Genomic DNA, 20,905 nt, shown 5'->3' on the forward strand with positions numbered 1-20,905 from the left:
TCTCCCAGCGGCAGCGGGGGGCGGGCGGGGCGGGGCGGGGGGCGGGGCTCTGCGCGCGCCGGCGCGTGGAGGCCGCGGGCGGGGGCGGAGCGCGCGCGGTAGGGGAGGGGGAGGGGGAGGGGGAGGGGGCGCGGGGGCGCGCGCGGCCGTGCGGGGAGGGGGAGGGGGAGGGGAGGGGGGCGGGGGCGCGCGCGGCGGCCGCTGCGGCCTGAGGCGCCGTCGCCGGGCAGAGCCGACCGGGTCCCGCTGGGCGCCGCTGCCACTGGCCCGCCCGGCGCGCGGGGACGGCTCGGGACTGCGCCGGGGGCCGGCCCGCCCTGCACGCCGCCGCCGTCCTCCCGTCCGCGGGCCGCCCGGCCCCGTTATCATGTCGCTGAGGCAACGCCTGGCCCGGCTGGCTGGCCGTCTGCAGGAGCCGCAGAAAGTGGCCCGTTTCCAGCGGCTGTGCGGGGTGGAAGCGCTTCCGCGCCGGTCCGCCGGGCCCGCCACCGCTCAGGGGGAGGATGAGAAGGCGGAGGCGCCCGTCGCCCGCGGCGTCCGGCGCCGCGAGCCGCAGCTGGGGGCGTCCGCAGGCCCCCAGCCGCCCGGCGGCGGCCGCAATCAGTGTCCGGCCAAGCCCGGCGGCCGCGGCGCCCCCAACGGCGTGCGGAACGGGCTGGCGGGCGAGCTGGGCCCGGCCTCGCCGCGGCGCGTGGGCGCCCTGCGCCGCAACTCGCTGACGGACGAGGAGGGCGAGCTGGCCCACGTGAGCAACTGGCCGCTCTACTACCTGTTCTGCCTCGGCACCGAGCTGGGCAACGAGCTCTTTTACATCCTGTTCTTCCCCTTCTGGATCTGGAACCTGGACGCCCTGGTGGGCCGGCGGCTGGTGGTCATCTGGGTGCTGGTCATGTACCTGGGCCAGTGCACCAAGGACATCATCCGCTGGCCGCGGCCCGCCTCGCCGCCCGTGGTCAAGTTGGAGGTCTTCTACAACTCCGAGTACAGCATGCCCTCCACCCATGCCATGTCCGGCACCGCCATCCCCATCGCCATGGTCCTGCTCACCTACGGCCGCTGGCAGGTAAGGTTGCCCTCGCCGCCGGCGGGGCCCGGGGGAGCGCTCCTCACTGCCCGCAGTTGATTTAAATTAGCCGTTTCCCTCCCAAACCTCGCTTTCCACCGGTCTTCACAGTTCCCCGCCAACGGGCCCGTTCTGGGTTTTAAAAAATTAAGTCATCGGGTGGAAACAGAGACTCAGCTGTCAAACTATATTCTTTTATAGCAGTGCCTTTCTTGGAACCCAAAGGAAACGCTGTGGGTGGGGTGACATTATCATTGGGCTTTGGTTCTGTAAATGGTTTTAATTCTTGTGATGCACCGAATATAACTGTAATTAATTATGACTGTAATTAATTGTTCTTATATTTTAATCGTTCGGTAACGAAGACCCAGTTTCACCATTAATATACGGTGCCTTCCCCCAAACTAATTCTCTTTCCGCCTCGGGAAAAGTCTTTAGCTTTACTCAGAGAACAATGTTTGGTAAGACCTTAGTGTAAATTCCAAAACAAATATGGTCGTCCGAGGCAATGAAGTAATGAATTTTAAACGAAAGTCATTGTTTATGAAAGTTAATGGAACGATGCCTGAGTTGTCTTTTTAAGGGGTGTGGTTGCTAATTTGCTAACAGACACAAAGTTTAATTATCTTCTGAATCACTGATCTGTAGTATCAGTTGTTGAGCTACTATAGGATTATTGTTGCATTCACTTTAAAAATGCTTTTTTTTTTAAGATTTTATTTATTCATGATAGACACACACAGAGAGAGAGAGGCAGAGACACAGGCAGAGGGAGAAGCAGGCTCCATGCGGGGAGCCCGACGCGGGCCTCGATCCCGGGTCTCCAGGATCACGCCCTGGGCTGAAGGCGGCGCTAAACCGCTGAGCCCCCCGGGCTCCCCTAAAAATGCATACTTTTAAAGTTTTTCTTAAAATTAGGGTTCTTGGTCAGATTAGTACGTCTGTAAAAATGACATGTGTGATAGATAGCAGGGCCAGGCTGACAATCAGGGATGAGTTTTTAATGCTAAACATTTCGTATTTTGCCTACTTTTTTGGCCTCCCATTTCTTACTTTTTCATGGTCTATAAATTTTACTTGGGTCTGAAAACTAATTTTTTCCTATGGAAGCAAAATTGATGCTTAAACTGATGTCTTGTTTTATTTTTTTAATGGTAAGGAGCTTTGTTCCTCCTGCAGACCAGTCCCTTAATTTAATAATTAAGTTAGTAATTACGGACAATCTAAAGAATCAGATTTTTCGATTTTTTTTTTCATTAGAGCACAAAATCATCTTACATTGAGAAATACTCAATTCTGTGTAAAACTCCATTCTGATAAACATACTTTTTCCAGATTCAATTCCAGTATAGATAAAGTCTTGCTTGGTCCCTATGGGCACTTCTGTGCAGCACCTCTCTCTTACAATAACATGGAAAACACATACTGTGCAGAGTAAGAATGACAGAATTACGAGGGGAGAGTACCATGGACAGTTTTGTTCTTTCCTATTTAGCCAAAGGAGATAAGAGTTGATACTCAGATGATAAAGTAGTACTGCCATTTTTGCATGATAGATAAAAGATCTTAAATTTTATAATCTAAATAGTTCAGATTTAAGATTGTCACTGAGTTACTTTTGGGATGGTATTTACTAGTTAGCTAATGATGTTTCTCTTATTTTTATGAGACTTTCAGGATTCCATTACTTTAGGGCCTTTTAGACCTCCTCAACGAGTAGCTATGTTTCATGCTGTTAATATTAGCAGTCCAAGTAAGAGAAAAGAGTTATTTCAGAACACATGCTAACAGGAAGTCTGAAAACTACTGCTGATAATTTATGGATTGTAGATATTAGTATTCTGACATTCAGGGTTATTTGAATTGTCAGAATAAGCTTACATCATAGTTTTTGAATAATCTAGTATATTTAAAAGCCTGAGCAATTTGTAGATCTCAATTTTAGAAATTGAGCTAGATGAGACTTTAGAAATCACTTAGTCTCAAGCTATTTTACAGATGTGGAAACTGACCTATTAAAATTAATCTTATAACATTAGGTTCAATTTCTTATTTTATATTTTTTTACTCTAAATTTGAGTAAGCTTCTAAATTTGAATACTTGTTTATCTTTCGGTTAGCTGGTAGAGAAGAAAGCCTCCCTTGTATGGAAGTTCTGTTTATAAATGTTTATAATAATCTAGTATAAAAACTAAAATAACTTTTTTAACCTTTTTACTTCTTAAAAAGGAAAACAAAAGTACCTTCTTTTGCTTAAGTTGTTTTGGTCTTATGCTCTGTCAGTTAGTATTGTGGTAGTTTGAAGGCTTTTATTTCCAGAGTGGGTAATGAAAAAATATATTGGAATCTCGGATGGTAAGAATTAGACAATAGAAGCCTGGTGTTTTTCTAATAGTAGTTTTGGTTGACAGTCCTGACCCTGTTAGGCCCCCACAGTTTATTCAGGACTAGTGTGGTCACTTCTCTGCCTAGGATGCTGAACCAGCTCTGGAAGAGGAGTTTACTCACATACCGTCCCTCTGGCGTGGATTAACTACTGAACTCCTCCCTGCCACTTAATGTTCCACTTGAAATCTGCTCTAGGTTCACCGCCTATGCAGAGCCTTTTTAATTAACCCCTTCTGTTTCATTAGTCCTCATTTGTTCTTAAAATGACCGTAGACCAAAAAAATTACTGGGAGACTTGTTTGAAGCACCTTACTCTCAGAGATTCTGATCCATTAGCTAGCTAAGTGAGGGTGTACTGTGTTTTACTGAAGGTTCCCAAAGATTTTTGAGGAAAAATCTCAACTTTCTTAAATGTCTTCCAGTAAAATTAATTCTTGATCCTTCAATATATTTTATATTTCTCCAATATTGTTGTCTCACCTTTTTTGCAATTCGTCTTTGAATCTTTTTAAGGTATGTTATAATAACAAAAAAGATTGGAACAGTGTGACTCCAAGCGGTTGATACTAGAAGAATGTTTTTTCATGGTGATGCAAGAGAGAAAATGTATGGCATTTCTCCAGGGATTAACTTGAGATCCATTAGCCAGGATGATAATTCTTACTCTCATATTATTTGTTGGAATTTTTTGTAGCCTTAATTGGGAAAAAAATAGGAAGGGTCAGCAGGTATAAATAAGCACATAGTCCTTTGAAGAATAATTGATCATTAAAAATAAAGCACTCCTTTTGTATTTATTTTTGCATGTTCTTTCAAAAAATAAAAATTCTTAAATACTATGGCATATAATCAGCTCTAATTTTATTTTATTTTATTCTTTTCTTTTTCTTTTTTTTCTTTTCTTTTAAAGATTTTATTTATTCATGAGAGACAGAGAGAGAGAGAGAGAGAGAGAGAGAGGCAGAGATACAGGCAGAGGGAGAAGCAGGCTCCATTCAAGGAGCTCGATGTGGGACTCTCCGGGATCTCGCTCTGAGCCAAAGGCAGGTGCTCAACCGCTGAGCCACCCAGGCATCCCGAGTTCTAATTTTATACTTGATTTAATGACATTAAGAAAATTTAGAATTAATTTAATTTAGAAAAAATTATTGTCATCACTTTTTGCCAGACCCATTCCCAACTAGTCCGTATCCTTTCACTAATTTTAATAATAATAATAGTAATTCTATTATTAACATTATTAACATTTATGAAGGTCTTACCATAGGTCAGACATTTTTTGAAAGGTTTGTTACCTGATTTAGTCTACTCTTAAAACACCCCAGTGTTTGGCTCTACTATTAATACAAGTGTACAGGTCAGGAAACTACAGTAGAGGGAGGTTCAGTAACTTGACAAAGTAACGTAGCTAGTAAGTCTCGGGGGCAAATTTCAATCTTACAAGACTTATGCAGAAAACTCTTCAAATCATGCTGTGTGATTTTTAAAGAATCTTTGCAATAACAAATATTTTTGAAACATATATGACTGTGTCTTAAACTACAAAAACAGTTTTTATATGCCTTGAGATGATAATGTATATATACATACATATGCAATATCTACAAATATTGTAAACATTAAGTTGTTGAATGAGATCAGTGCTAATTTTCTCACCCTTTTCCTCTATCTTCCTAATATAAATAAAAAATGTCATAAACATGAGAGCTTTGGAAAAGAAAAGCACATATTTTATGAAAATATAGTTTATTGTAGATAATGAAGATATCAGAGATCATAAAAAGATAAAAGGAAGACAAGAAGTAAGAGATACAAAAGTGGGTAACAGATGACAAATGAAGACTAGAAAAGGCTGCAAGAACCAGTAGAAACTGATCCCTGGTAATTCTGCGAGAAAACAGTTTATTAAAAAATCAGACTGGTTTGGTCTTTGATTTCTTTTTATCTGCTGTCATACTTGTGTTTGAAATGCACATTTTCTGGTTTTATAAGTGCTTATTATTCTTGATTAAAAATTAATTTTTAAAAATATTTTATTTATTTATTCATGAGAGACACAGAGAAGCAGAGACCTAGGCAGAGGGAGAAGCAGGCTCCTGCAAGGAGCCCGATGTGTGACTCGATCCCAGACCCTGGGATCACAACCTGAGCCAAAAGCAAACGTTCAACCACTGAGCCACCCAAGTGTCCCTGATTTAAAATTAATTAAATTTATTTTTTGAATAGGGAATACTTTATAAAATATTAAGTATTTAATACTTACATGAAAAAATGAAAAGGAGAGGGCATTTCTCTTCTTTTTCTGTTCCACAGCTACCAGAATCTCTTTTCCAGGATTCATTGTTGTAAGTTTCTTGTTTAGCCTTCTAGAGAGTCTTTAACTGTTGTAGACATGTATCTGTATAGTTTATTTTTCATACAAATGTTAACATTTGTATACTGTTCTGGACCCTGCTTTTTTCATTTAGAAATATATTGTGGAAAAGATTTTCCTTTTCTTTTACCCAACAGTTAATGGGTACTAACTTTGTGCTTAACAGTTGTTTTAAGTGCTTTATGTAACAATTCTTTTGATCCCCATAAAATCTTGTGTTATCACTGGTTTACAGAAGGAACTGAGGCAGAGGGATTTTAATTTGCTCCAGATGACTCTGCAAGTACATAACAGAGCCTAGATTCAAACCTAGACAGTTTGGATGCAAAATTACATTATGCTACTGTATTATTAGTACCTCTCCATATTATATAGAGCTATGTAATTTTTTCACATTTACATTATAATCCAATATATATATTTTAAGATTGATTTATTTTAGAGAGAGTGCATATGCAAGAGCAGGGGGAAAGGCAGAAGGAGAAGGAGAGAAAATCTCAAGCAGACTCATCACTGAGCAAGGAGCCTGACATAGGGCTGGATCCCAGGACTCTGGAATCATGACCTGAGCTGAAATCAAGAGTTGGACACTTAACTGCCGACTGAGGCACCCAGGCACTCCTGATCCATTATATTAGCATGGCATAATTTATTTAGTAAGTTGACTATTCCAAATCTGCCTATTCAGACCTTTCTCATATATTTTTTCCTATTAGATTGCTGGCATTTTACTTACCGATTTTTTAAACTATTCTTTTTGTTTTGTTTTGTTTCTTAACTGTTGCCCTACCTTTAAGTGTTATACCACTTCAAGTATAGCATAAGAACCTTACCACAGGGATGCCTGGGTGGCTCAGCAGTTGAGTGTCTGCCTTTGGCTCAGGGCGTGATTCTGGGGTCCTGGGATCAAGTCCTGCATTGGGCTTCCTACGGGGAGCCTGCTTCTCCCTCTGCCTATGTCCCTGCCTCTCTCTCTGTGTCTCTCATGAATAAATAAATAAATCTTAAAAAAAAAAAAAAAGAACCTTACCACAGTATACTTAAATTTTTCCTTCTCCCCTCCTTTATATTATTGTTGTCATACATTTTACATTTACGTTATAAAACTCACAGTAATAACATTATTATTTTTGTGTCACGTTCCAGCATTTCTAGATTTTTTTCTCCATTCTTCCCCTGTTCTGGAATGTCAGTTTCATGTATCTTAAATTGCTTAACACTGGTCACTCACAGATCACTGATGTGATGATGATGACTGCAGTATTTTTGCACTCTGTGCTTCATTTGGGATCCTTTCGATTGCTATGACGTCAAGTTCACTGATCTTTTTTCTGCAGTGTCTTATTTTCTGGTAGACTCCTCAACTAGGATGGGATATTGTTTCAGATACTATATATTTTATATTCTAGAAGCTCCAATTGGGTGTTTTTTTAATCTTCCATTTCTCCACTCATTATGTTCCTATTTTCTTTTACATTCTTGAAAGATTTTATTTTTTTATTTATTTTTATTTTTATTTATTTATTTTTATTTTTTAATTTATAGAGGCACAGAGAGAAAGAGAGAGAGAGGCAGAGGGAGAAGCAGGCACCATGCAGAGATCCTGATGTGGGACTCGATCCAGAGTCTCCAGGATCACGCCCTAGGCTACAGGCGGCGCTAAACCCCTGCGCCACCGGGCTGCCCTCTTGAAAGATTTTAATTTTTTTTTATTTTATTTTTTTTTTACTTATTTATGATAGGCACACAGTTAGAGAGAGAGGCAGAGACACAAGCAGAGGGAGAAGCAGGCTCCATGCACCGGGAGCCCGACGTGGGATTCGATCCAGGGTCTCCAGGATCGCGCCCTGGGCCAAAGGCAGGCGCTAAACCTCTGCGCCACCCAGGGATCCCTCTTGAAAGATTTTAATAGTGTTTTAAGGTTCTTATTCACTAATTCCATCATCTTTGTTATCTTTGTGTGATTCTCACATTTCTCCTAGTTATGGATCATATTCTCTGGCTTCTTTGTGTCAGTAATTTTTATAGAGTTTTTGATTTTGTTGTGTTCCCTTAAATTGTGTTGGACTTTATTGTGGTTACATTTAAATTACTTGTCAGTTTAAGCTTCTAGAGAGGGTTCAGAATAGCCATAGTTTAGAGCTACTTTGGCCTCACTGCCAAGGTTATAACCTTTTTTTTTTTTTTTTTTTTTTTTTTTAAGATTTTATTTCTCAGTTATCTCTACACTCAGTATGGGACTTGAACTTAGAACCCTGAGATCAAGAGTTTCATGCTCTACCATCTGAGCTAGCCAGGCTCTGTAGGCAATAACCTTATAAAGACTGCCCAATTCCCTTAGTATTCTGCCTGGTGGGAAAGCAATTCCAGGCCCCAGTGAACTTTGGAAATTGTTTGGCCTACTATTTTCTGGTAGTTTTCCCCAGCTTGGTGGACTTTAACTCCATGCGTGCACACATTGGTACTCAAACAATTTGCAGAGACACCCCCCCAACCCCCTACAGATCATTGGGGCTCATTCTCTGTGCGCATTCCTCTCTCTAGTGTTCTGTCCTGCAAATAAATGGCTGCTTTGGCCTCAGAATTCCACTCTTTTTCCACTTAACTCAGTGAGACTGCTAGACTTTGTTTTGGTTCCTCCTCCCATGCTACAGCCTGGAAACTGCCTCTAGCAGCAAGCTAGGGCAATCATAGGGCTCATTTCATTTGTTTCCCTTTTCTCCTGAATTATAGTTCTGTGCTGCTTGTTTTCCAGTATATGAAAATGGTTGTTTTATATAATTTGTCTAGTTTTCTGCCTGTTTACAGTGGAACAGCTGTTATTACAACAGTTAATCCTTTGTGGGCAGAAACAAATCCTCTTACCTCTACTTACTGTTTTTTGGTTTTTGTATTAAAAAAATTTATTGAGTTGTAAATCATTTACCGTACAATTCACCCATTTAACATATGCAGTTCAGTGGCTTTCGATATATTCATAGAGTTGTGCAACCATCACCACAGTCAACTTTAGAACATTTTCATCACCACCCAAAGGAACCCCAAAGCCATAATAGTGACTCCTCATTCCTCCCCCCCCCCCCGTTCCTAGGTTGTCTAATCAACCGTAGACAACCACTAATATACTTTATGTCTCTATAGATTTGCCTACTCTGGACATTTCATATAAATAGAAGCATACAGCATGTATTTTGTTGCTGGCTGCTGCTGCTGCTTATTTTTAAAATAAAATTAACTTATTTTATTATTTAACTTATTTATCTACTCATGAAAGACACACAAGAGAGAGGCAGAGACATAGGGAGAGGGAGAAGCAAGGTTCATGCAGGGAGCCTAATGCAAGACTCAGTCCCAGGACCCCAGGATCACGACCTGAGCCACCCAGGCGTCCCCGCTGGCTTCTTTCATTATCATGTTTTAAGATTCATTCATATTATAGCTTGTATTAGTACTTCATTCCTTTTATTGCCAAGTAATATCCCATCACATTTTACTTTTCATCTGCTGATAGACATTTGGTTTTACTTTTTGGTTATTTTGAATAACATTGTTATGGATAGTTTTGTGTAAGTTTTTGCATGGACATGTTTTGGTTTCTCTTGGGTTACTTATTGGTTTTGAAGCTTTTTATATTGTGATCAAATTAGCCTTTTGTCCATGTGTGATTTAGAAATATGTTTTCCTAACTTGTTCCTTTTCTTCCTATTCTTTTTTTTTTTTCCCCAGCAGAATTATTTTCTTTTTAGGTATCTTTTGTATCATGGTTTCTGGGTTTTGTGTAACATTTTGAATAGCATTCTACTATGGTTTCTTACAGCACTTCTGTGGGTTGTTGTTTTTTTTTTTTTTAATGCTTAAATCTTTGAACTATCTCTTGCTTTGAGGAAGGAATCTAACTTGATATTTCCCAATAGCACCATTTATTGAATAGTGCATTTTCCCCTACTGACGTAGAACTGTCACTTTTATCATATATTAAATATAGGTATTTATTTAGGTCTGCAAGCTCCATATTATTCTATTTATTTTTAAATTAAAAATTATTTAAATTTAATTAACATATAATGTATTGTTGGTTTCAGAGGTAGAGGTCAGTGATTCATCAGTCTTATATAACACCCAGTGCTTATTACATCAGATGCCCTCCTTAATGTTCATCACCTAATTACCCTGTTCCCCCAGCCTCCTCCCGTCCAGTGACCCTCAGTTTGTTTCCTATGATTTAGAGTCCTATGATTTGTCTCATACTGTTCTATTTATTGTAGCTTTATAATATTTTTTTACTTACTCTTGCTGTTTTTACTTTATACAGTTTTCTGTATGTACTTTAGATTTTGTTTTTCTAGCTAAAGGAAAAAAAAGGAAATATCCTTTTGTATTTTTAAAAGGATTTTATTTATTTGAGAGAGAGACAGAGACAGAGAGCATGAGCAGGGGGGAGGATGCAAAGGAAAATGGAGAAGCAGACTCCGATAAGCAGGGTGCCCAACGTGGCGCTCAATCCCAGGACCCTGAGATCATGACCTGACCTGAAGTTAGACACTTAACTGACTGAGTGACCTAGGTGGCCCTGGCTATTTTTTTATTGGAAAGATAAAATAGCACTTTCATGTTTAAATCTTTTAACTTCCTTTAGTTGGTTTTGTATATATTATGCGATATGGTTCTGATGTAGTTATTTTCACACTGATAATTAATTGACCTAATGCCATTTTTTGAATAGTTCATCTTTTCTCCACTTATCTGTAATGCTACTTAAGTTACATATCAAGTTACCATGTGTGTATGGATGTGATTCTGGGGTTCTCTATGTTTCACTGATCTCTTTGTCTCTTTATCAATAACATTGTCATACTTCAAATGCTTTAGAGTAAGTCTTAATATCTTTTTTAAGAAAGTTCTTTACCATATTCTTCAAGATTATCTTGGCTGTTTTTGAGTATTTGCTTTCAATATACATTTTAGAATGAGCTCTTTAATTTCTATTAAAAACTCTGGACTTGGGGATCCTTGGGTGGCGCAGTGGTTTAGCGCCTGCCTTTGGCCCAGGGCGCGATCCTGGAGACCCGGGATCGAATCCCACATCGGGCTCCTGGTGCATGGAGCCTGCTTCTCCCTCTGCCTGTGTCTCTGCCTCTCTCTCTCTGTGTGTGTGTGACTATCATAAATAAATAAAAATTAAAAGAAATAAAAATAAAGGTCTTAACTAAAAAAAAAAAACAAAAACAAAAAACAAACTCTGGACTTTTATTGAAATTGCAGTGAATTTATAAATTAATGTGGAGAGAATTGATAACCTTACAATACTGAATGTATCTGTGATTATGGTAAATTTTATTTACTTAGGTTTTCTTAAATGTATTTCAATGAAATTTTAGATTTTTCTCCATATAAATCAAGTATACTACCTGTTAGATTTATTTGTAGTTACTTTATATTTTTTGTCACTGTTATAAATGATATCTTGTTAAAACTCAAATATTATAACTTTGTGGCTGGAAGATAGAAACATGCTTGATTTTTATGTATTGATTATATATACAACAACTTTTCAACTCTTCATTAATTTAATAATTTATATATATAAAATCTCATTTGTTCATTATATAGAAAATCGTATCAACTGAGAATAATGACAAGTTTATTTCTTCTGTTGCAAGTATACATTTTGTCTTGTTGACTAAAAAGCTTTAATAAAGGTAATGATATTAAATTCCACAAATATATTTTTTTCCACAAATATAAATTTATTTCATTTCTAATAGGTACTAGCCAAAAACATAAGCCCTACAGATAACAGGGCAAAAAAACCAAAAATATGATCTGTATGCTCAGGGAAATCAGACCTGGTAAGACGTTACTCCACCAGTTCAAGGGAGAGAAGATGGGAGACCTAGATAAGGAGACTACAAACAATGGCCTGCCGCCTGATTTTATGTGACTTGTGAACTATGAATGGTTTTTTACATCTTAGATAAGGAGACTACAAACAATGGCCTGCCACCTGATTTTATGTGACTTGTGAACTATGAATGGTTTTTTACATCTTACGTAGTTAAACAAAGCCACAAGAATATTATTTTGTGACACATGTAAATTGTATGAAATTGATAATTTTAGTGGCTAATCATAAAACTTCTTGAACACATCTATATATGTGTGTGTTGTGTGTGTGTGTGTGTGTGTGTGTGTATAATATATATATGTCTGTGGTGCTACAACAGCAGAGTTGGTCTTTACAAAAAAACTCTGCTGGCCCCTGACCCAGATAGTGTCAGTTATCTGGGAGGCAGTTCTAAACATGACAGAGACCTGGACAGGCTTAGTATCATCAGCATACATTTGCAGAATGAATGCTGAGAGTGGATGGTACTGCCCTTGTAGAGTACAGATAGTGGGAAGAACAGAGGGTCTAGGGAAAAAACCTCTAAAGACATTAATATTTAAATAATGGATAGAGTGCAGATAGTGGGAAGAACAGAGGGTCAGGGAAAAAACCTTTAAAGACATATATATTTAAATAATGGATAGAGTAAAAAGAACTTGAAACAGAAATCTGACATGTAGTAGTTTGAGAAGTAAGAAGATACCTTAGGGATTGTCTAACTAAGGCTGTGTGTGTGTGTCTGTGTGTGTAGGGGTTCTAGCAACCCATTTTTACTAGCTTAAGAAAAAAAAAGGAAAATTTATTGGAGGACTAGAAAGGGTATCCTTATGGAAGTCAAAGTCAAGAAACTACTGACAGCCTTTCTGAAGGATTTGAGCCAGGCCTCTGGAATGCTATCAGAATAAAGGCAGTGCTGTCCATCTTTGTTTCTTGGGGTTGCATAGTCTCTCATTTCTGCTGCTTTCTTCTCTGCTTTTGCATGCATATGTCAGGCTTACATTACCCCTACTTCTATGTCATTTCCAATTTCAAGCACACAACAGAGACTGACTTTCATTCAAATTATGATTAGGAAAAAAATCTAATCAGCTCAGTCCAGGTAGTGGATTTACTGCTCTAGGGCCAAGTGTCCATGCCTGATCCAATAGCCATAGTCAAAAGAGTGGGATTGTACAGTATTAGCATGTCTCCAGGGCCACATTGCTGGGTCTAAGCAGGGATGTTTGCAGAAGAAAGAATTGTAAAGTGGAAAATATCATACAAAGAATATACTATAAAGGGAAGATACAAGCAAAAGAGCATCTCTAGAAAAGGACAGTAGTTAATATTGGGGTTTTTTGTTTGTTTGCAAGATTTTATTTATTTGAGATAGCATAAATGGGGGGAGGGGCAGAAAAAGGGGGACAAGTAGACTCCTTGCTGAGCAAGGAGCCCCACTCAGGGCTTGACCCCAGAACTCTGAGATCATGACCTGAGCCAAAGGCAGACATTTAACTGATTGAGCCACCCAGGCGCCCCTAGTTAATATTGTTAAATTCTGCTAAAAGGACAAGCAAGATAAGTACTAAGCTTATTGAAGACTTGGAAAATAAAAATAGGAAAAATCTAATGTTAACATTTTTGGGTATTTCCTTACAATTTGAAAATAATTGCAACCATATTGTATATGGTGTTTATTCTTTTTTAATTTAACATAATGTGTGATAGTTAATTTTGTATGTCCCTTGGCTAGGCCACAATACCCAGATTTTTGGTCAAACACTATTGTAGAGGTTTCTATGAAGATATTTTTTAGATGGTATTGACATTTTGATCGGTAGACTTTGAGAAGTTCACCTACCATAATATTGGTAGGGCTTCATCTAATCAATGGAAGGCCTCATGAGAAAAGGGACCCAGGAAGAGGAGATTCTGCCCACCTGCTGTCTTGGTACTAGAGCTACATCAACTCCCTCCTGGATCTCCCGTCTGCTGACCTACCTTGCAGATTTTGTATTTACAGCCTCCATGATCCTTAAAATAAATCCAATAATAGAGCCAAATCTTGCAATGAATCTCTCTCCATCTCTGTGTATTACATACCTCTTACTGGTTTTGTTTCTCTGGAGAACTCTAATTTTTTCTTAATGAATGAATATTCATTCAATATTCTCATATTCTTGCAGAATAGCTTTTATTATAGGATTGTCCTTATACAGATACTATCCTCTCCTTTTATAGATGAGGAAACTGATGCAGAGATTTTGAAACTAGCCCGATGTCCCACACCTGAAGTAGGCACCTTTAGGGAGTCAGCCTAGCTCACAACCCTCAAAGGGTTCCTCACCTTTAGGGCACATATTTTGTCTGTGAAATCTTTTTCATCAGAAATTGAGAACAGGTACTGAGTTTGGGCAGGTTTCTTCACTAAAGAAGTAAATATTGAAAAACCTCCACTACCATGTAGGCTAAAGAGCAGAAAAGCTGCTACTACACTGAAAAAGATGAGGCAGATATGTAAGAAGAAGAGATGGTCCTGTGACTGTCTAGTTTATAGTTCAGTTTCTTGAAGCTTAGCTTCCTTTTGCCTTAAGGCTCAATGAGATACTCTGTACCCTTACAATACATCTCTTTCTCTCCACATAAATTGATTCCTGTTATTTACATTTTTTAGAGTCCCAATAAATACATATAGTAAATGGCTAGAGCTAGGTTTGTGTAGCTCCAAAAATCCATTATTTTAAACTATTACATTATAATCAATAAATATTTATTTGTTCATTGTTGTGTGGTATATTTAGTTTCATGATAAACATTTTTATATATGATTCCTTGCCCCACGTTTCTATGTCTTTGGTACAGGATTTTAGGAGAAAGATCACTGTGTCAATGTATATGAACATTATAGCTCTATTTTTTTTTTTTTTAAGATTTTACTTATTTTAGACAGGGAAACAGAACGAGTGGGCAGGAGGGGCAGAGGGAGAAGCAGACTCCCCAGGCACCCAACATTTTCAATTCAATCTGTCCTTTTGACGTATTCATATCTGATGTCATCTTACTGTTTCTCTTGCGAACTCTTAAATTACAACATATAAATTTAGCAACAGAACACATCAAGTAAATATTAATTATAATTTTAAGTATATTTTGTATTAAAAACCACAATAAAAATGTACTATTTATTACTATACTATTTGATATAGACTTAGGTTAATAAAATAGGATCTCTTTCCAATTGCTGTCTAGGGAAAGGATTTGTGATAAAGAGAAGGACTAGATGTTTTAGCTTAACATCATTTTATAGCTGCGTGCAGGCAGACCACAGCTAAGATAGTTAGTTAAGATGAACAAGAAATTCCTGTTTCTTTCAGTGGAAACCAGAGTAGAAACAAGAGAAAAAGTAAATTCAGTCTTCCAGGCAGTTACCAATTAATTCATTCATTCCAATTCCAATCTATCAAAGAAATTTTTATCTAATTGTCTCTTGGATAATCTAGCCCTATTTACTACAAAGCCTCAGAGAGTTTCTCCAGTATCTAATATGGAATCTGTGGAGATTTTTTTTTTAAATTCCTATTCAAATCTTCAGAGTTGGGAGCAAATCAAGCCTGAGGTATCAATAGCTCTTATAGAGTGGCTTCAGCACTTGGGAGGTTAAGTGGAGTAGGAGCAATTAAGTATAGTAATTTTCAAAATGTAAAAGGCATTGTAATAGAAAACTCAAATTGTCTTCTCCACATTGGCAAATTCAGCAATTTTATAAGAGTCCTAGTTTCTATTTTTAAAAAAGTCCTCTTCCTCTTTTCCTCTGCAATAACAATCTAACCAACCTTTCTTTTATATATGTGTGTGTGTGTGTTGTTTGTGTGTTGTAGTTATTTATATTTATTTATTTATTGAAGTTCAATTTGCCAACATATAGTATAACACCCAGTGCTTGTTCTGTCAAGTGCTCTCCTCAGTGCCCGTCACCCATCACCCCATCCCCCTGGCTGCCTCCCCTTCCACTACCCCTTATTCATTTTCCAGAGTTAGGAGTCTCTCTTCTTTTGTCACCCTCTCTAATTTTTCCCACTCATTTTCTTCCCTCCTTTCCCCTATAATCCCTTTCACTATTTCTTATATTCTCAGAATGAGTGAAACCATATGATTGTCCTTATCCGATTGACTTACTTCATTCAGCAGAAGACCAGCTGGAAGAACTAACCAACCTTTCTACACACATATTTGTCCTTCTGTTCTCCACTTGACTGTCACTCTCTATTCCTAATTCCTACCCATCCCAATCCTTTACTTGACAAATAAATTGGCTGGAATTTTTGAAGCCAAAATTCATTTCTAGGCAGATGTTACAAATAAATGTGGATTTGTTCTTTACTAAAGTATTAATAGATTAATCTTACCTGATATACAATTTACTATGTACTAGGCACTGTTCTAAAAGTTTTATACATATTAGCTCATTTAATCATCAGAACAATCCAATGGGGTAGATATTCTAATTTAAATGAAACTGAGGCAAAGAAAAGTCCACAATTAAACGGGTATTAAGTTAGGGAGCTGAGAGTTTCAAACACTGAAGTCTAATTCCCAAGTCTAAGCTCTTAACCACTATAAGCTGTCCTTCATGTATAAAGAGTTTTTTAATTCCTTGTATACCTAGGATCAAGCAGATTATCACTCAGATTTTTTTTATTTAGGTTTTTCTTAGAATGGAGGCTAGGCACAAACTTAATTAGAGGTAGAAGAGATCTTAAAGATATTAGTTCCATTAGTTCCACTCCCCTCCCTTTACAAATGAGGAAGCAGGGACAGCCTGGGTGGCTCGGTGGGTGGTTGAGCATCTGCCTTTGGCCCAGGGCATGATCCTGGAGTCCTGGGATCGAGTCCCACATCGGGCTCCCTGCATGGAGCCTGCTTCTCCTCTCTCTGCCTGTGTCTCTGTCTTTCTCTCTGTGTCTCTCATGAATAAAAAAATAAAATCTTTAAAAAAAAAAATGGAAGCAGACCCAGGGATGCTAAATACCACTTAGCATTATATTCTTCCAGTGACCTATTCTGATGCCTTTTCTAGTTTACCATGCTTGTTACTTTATACTTTTATCACTATACAAAAGGTAATAATTTTAAGTTTGGTAAACAATCCTGTTTTCTGTTTTCCTTTTCTATGAGAACGTTGAGCTTTACCTGCTAAATTTGTTATTTCCTCAAATAAGAAAGTTTTTACTTAAATCTTTAGGTGTTATGAAAAAAGCTGAAAGAAAAATTTACAAGTCCTTCACATTTTCAAATTAGAAAAAATTTACCAAACTGAAAACAGATCACATGACCTCCTAGATGCTTTTAATTTCATACCACTATCTAATCTTTTCATTGCACAGCCTGTTACAGGAACATTTATCTAAACATTCCCTCCAGTTATTCTACCAAATGGTTTTATTCCTAAGTGATAGGCTTTCCTTAACTCTTTATCACACATAATCAGAATTAGTTTTTATATTTTGTCATTTGCCATTCACATTCATTGAGGTTAGTAAAAGAAAAAGTCGTAAGATGCCTTGCAATTAAAGCAATGGCAAAAACTGTCTTCAATAGAATTTAAAATTTCATAGTAATTTAAATATGGGACAAAGGCAGGCTCCAGAAAAAAATTATATTTTGAATTTGAGAAATGGATAGTGTATACATAAACAACAGATGACAAGGATACCACATTAATGATCTATCTGCCTTGTTCTAATACTGCTAGTGGAATAAAAGTTGATACAATCTTTCTGGAAAGCATTTTGTTAATACATAAAAGAGCTTCAGAGGCACCTGGATGGCTCAGTTGGTTAAGTGTTTGCCTCTGGCTCAGGTCAGGATCACAGAGTCCTGGGATCAAGTCAGCTGGTATTGACTCCCTGCTCAGCCGAGAGCTTGCTTGCTTCTTCTCCTACTCCCTCTACTTGTGCTCTTTCTTCCTGTCTGTAATAAATAAAATCTTTTATTTATCTTAATGTGTACATTAAATGATTGCATATAGATCAGTTTTTGTTTTACCTTTTTGAACCCACATATTATTTTTTAAAAATTATTTATTGAGAGAGAGAGAATGCGTGCGCGCACAAGTGGGAGGAGGGGCAGAAGGAGAGGGAGAAGCATCCCATTGAACAGGGAGCCTGATGCAGAACTCAATCCCAGGACCCTGAGATCGTGACCTGAGCCACAGGCAGAAACTTAATTGAGCCACCCAGGTGCCTGGAACTCGTATATTGTTATACACTATACTAACCTACCAGTATGGAATGTACTATGAAGGAAGACATGCTATTATGATTAAGTTTTTTGCTTTGTTTTGCTTTTAGTATACAAAATATAGTTTACAATGTGCTATTGTAGGAAATGGTTTTTATATTTCTATACAATTTGGTTACTTTGTTTTAGAAAGTGTGTATTAATTTTAAAAGTTTAAGCTACAGAATCCTTACCTAACAATGTTTATTCTAAAACAAGTATTGGAAATTATTGAAGTTTACTTAAAAGGATTTCAGAGTGCAATTTATTGTGATAGATTCCAGAGATGCTCTTAGAACTAAAGGTTCATGCGGCCCAGGTTTGAGGCCAAGAACTGAATGGCCTTTGACCCCAAGGTTATCATGAATGTGATAAGGTAAGACTGATACCCTTAGTGGCTGAAGGCTTATGTTTACTTCATTTAACAAGTATTTACTGACTGCCTACTATATGTAAACACTAATTGTAGTCACCAATAATACAGCAGTGAACAAAAGAGATTCAAGTTCCTCCCCCCATGGAATTTACATTCTTGAGGAGACAATAATTAAATACTATTATTTTTAATATATGTATATACATGTAATATATGTACATATAGATAGAGAATACATAAGATTTATTTTATCCTAATGCATAAATATACCTTCTGTCAAAGATGAGTCTGTAACTTTTTCCATTAATATTTTGTAGCCTTCAGTGTACCAGTCTTTTATTTACTTAAATTTATTTCTAAGTATTTTCTTAATTTCCTTTTCAGATTGTTCAATGCTGGTATACAGAAACATAACTGATTTGTGTGTGTTAATCTTATACCATGCAACTTTGCTGAATTCATTTACTAACTCTGGTAGTTTTTTGTGGATTCTTTGGGGGGCATTCTTTCAATCATGTTATCTGTGAGTAGAGATAGTTTTCCTTTGTCTTTTCAAATTTAGATGTCTTTTCTTTTTCTCGCCTATCTGTTCTAGCTAGAACTTTAAATACAGTCTTAAATAGCAGCAGTGAGAGGTAGATACCTTGTATTGTTTCTCATCTTGGAGAGAAACCTTACAGTCTGTCACCATTAAATTTGTTATCTGTAAGTAGTTCATAAGTGCCCTTTAACATGTTAAAGAAATTCCTTTCTTTCCTAGTTTTTTTGAGTGTTTTTATTATTTGATGATCATGCTGATTTTTTCTTTTTTTTTTTTTAAAGATTTTATTATTCATGAGAGACACACGGGGCGGGGGGGGGGGGGCAGGCTGCAGAGGGAGAAGCAGGTTCCATGAAGGAAGCTTGATGTGGGACTCAATCCTGGAACTCTGGGATCACGCCCTGAGCCAAAGGCAGATGCAACTGCTGAGCCACCCAGGTGTCCCAATTTTTGATGTATTACATTGATTTCTCTTTGTTGAACCACTCTTTTCTGGGATGAATCCCACACCATACATCATGGTGTATAATAGTTTTAATGAGCTCTTAGATTTGGTTTGCTAATATTTTATTTCTGTACCTGTATTTACAAGGGATATTGGTCTGTAGTTTTCTTATGATGTCTTTGTCTGGTTTTGATATCAGGGTAATAATGGCTTCACAGAATGAGTCAGGAACTGTTCCCCCCACTTCTGGGGTTTTTTTGTAAGAGCTTGAGAAAGGTTGATATTAAATCTTTTAAAAATGTTTGGTAAAATGACCAGTGAAACCATCCAGACTTCAGGGACCCAGGCTGGTTGAAGTTTGCCTATTTTGTGATACATCTCAGCATGTGGCTTCCAGGGTTGCATCTATCAGGAAGAGAAAGATCATAGAATGACTGAAAGTGGCATAAGTCACTTTTTCCCAACTCATTGGCTAAACTGGTTACATGGTCCCAATCTAACTGCAAGGGAACCTGAAAATGTAGAGGAGCAGAAGGAATATTTGATGAACATTACTGTTTCAACAACTGTTCTTTTATTTCTCCACAGTATTTAACACACCTTGAACACATAGTACATAACACATCTTATATAATTCACATATATTTAAATATATAATTTGCATATTTTATGTTCACTATTTAGTGCCTTTCCCCAGCTAGAGCATAAGCTTATTCTTCTAGAAAACCATACGGCTTACAATTACTTGCCCACAAGCCTTTGTTCATGTTCCTGCTGCTTATATGCCTTTTATTATTTTTTGCTCTGTAGTCCTTTTTTCTAAATATTAGATCCTACTCATGTCTCAGGACAACTTGGATCTTACATAATCTGGGTGACTTTGTTAACATCTTTAAATTAAGTGCCCCTCCCTTAGAATTCCTCAGAATTTTTAGTATACTATCATAGCACTTACCACATTATATAGTTAAATGTCTGTGCCATTAACCAACTTCCTTATGCATGTTGAAGAATGGCTAGAGAAAGAAATAGAGCCTAGGAAAGAAACTATGAGGATCTGAATAAGGATGGCTTAAGGGGAATGGAAAAGAGATGACAGAAATACTTAGGTGAAAACAGCAAGATGTGATTATTGGTTGAACATGAGGGATAAGGAAGGAATCAAGGATAATTCATATTTCTTATTTAGGCTATTATGTGGATTATGAGGTTCCAAATGAAATAGGGAATATGAGAGGAGGAACAAGATTGGGTAGTAGGATGATGACACTGGTTTGAAGAACAGAGGGTTTAATTAACTCCATAGAGAGATATGTGCAAGTGAAGATATGTGCAGTAGCAGGTGCAGGTGAAGGCATTGGCTGTGGTTCTTAATGCAAAGAAGTGGATAGGTCTTCAGCATGCGAAATAGTAGTTAAAAAATAAGAAAAGCTGAGACTACCAATAACTACTAAGGGCAGAATCCTTATTTATTTATGCCAATGTTTAAGAAACAAGAAAAGGAAGATATGCTCTTATGTGGAAAACAGACAAAAATAGATGGTGAAAGAGGAAACAGAATGTGCTATTATAG

The 20,905-nt window shown here is 37.9% G+C and overlaps 1 protein-coding gene across 1 annotated transcript in view; it reads left to right on the forward strand.

Moving 5' to 3' along the window:
• Positions 1–240: 240 nt before the first annotated feature.
• SGPP1 (sphingosine-1-phosphate phosphatase 1) overlaps positions 241–20,905 on the forward strand; it is a 33,452-nt gene continuing 12,787 nt past the window's right edge. Inside the window, exon 1 of the mRNA XM_055304483.1 lies at positions 241–1,063. Coding sequence (XP_055160458.1) covers positions 368–1,063 — 696 coding nt within the window. The 5' untranslated portion in view covers positions 241–367. The remainder of the gene's footprint in view (positions 1,064–20,905) is intronic.

The sequence above is a fragment of the Nyctereutes procyonoides genome, unplaced genomic scaffold (genome assembly GCF_905146905.1).
Source record: "Nyctereutes procyonoides isolate TBG_1078 unplaced genomic scaffold, NYPRO_anot_genome, whole genome shotgun sequence".
NCBI classification, from domain to species: Eukaryota; Metazoa; Chordata; class Mammalia; order Carnivora; family Canidae; genus Nyctereutes; species Nyctereutes procyonoides.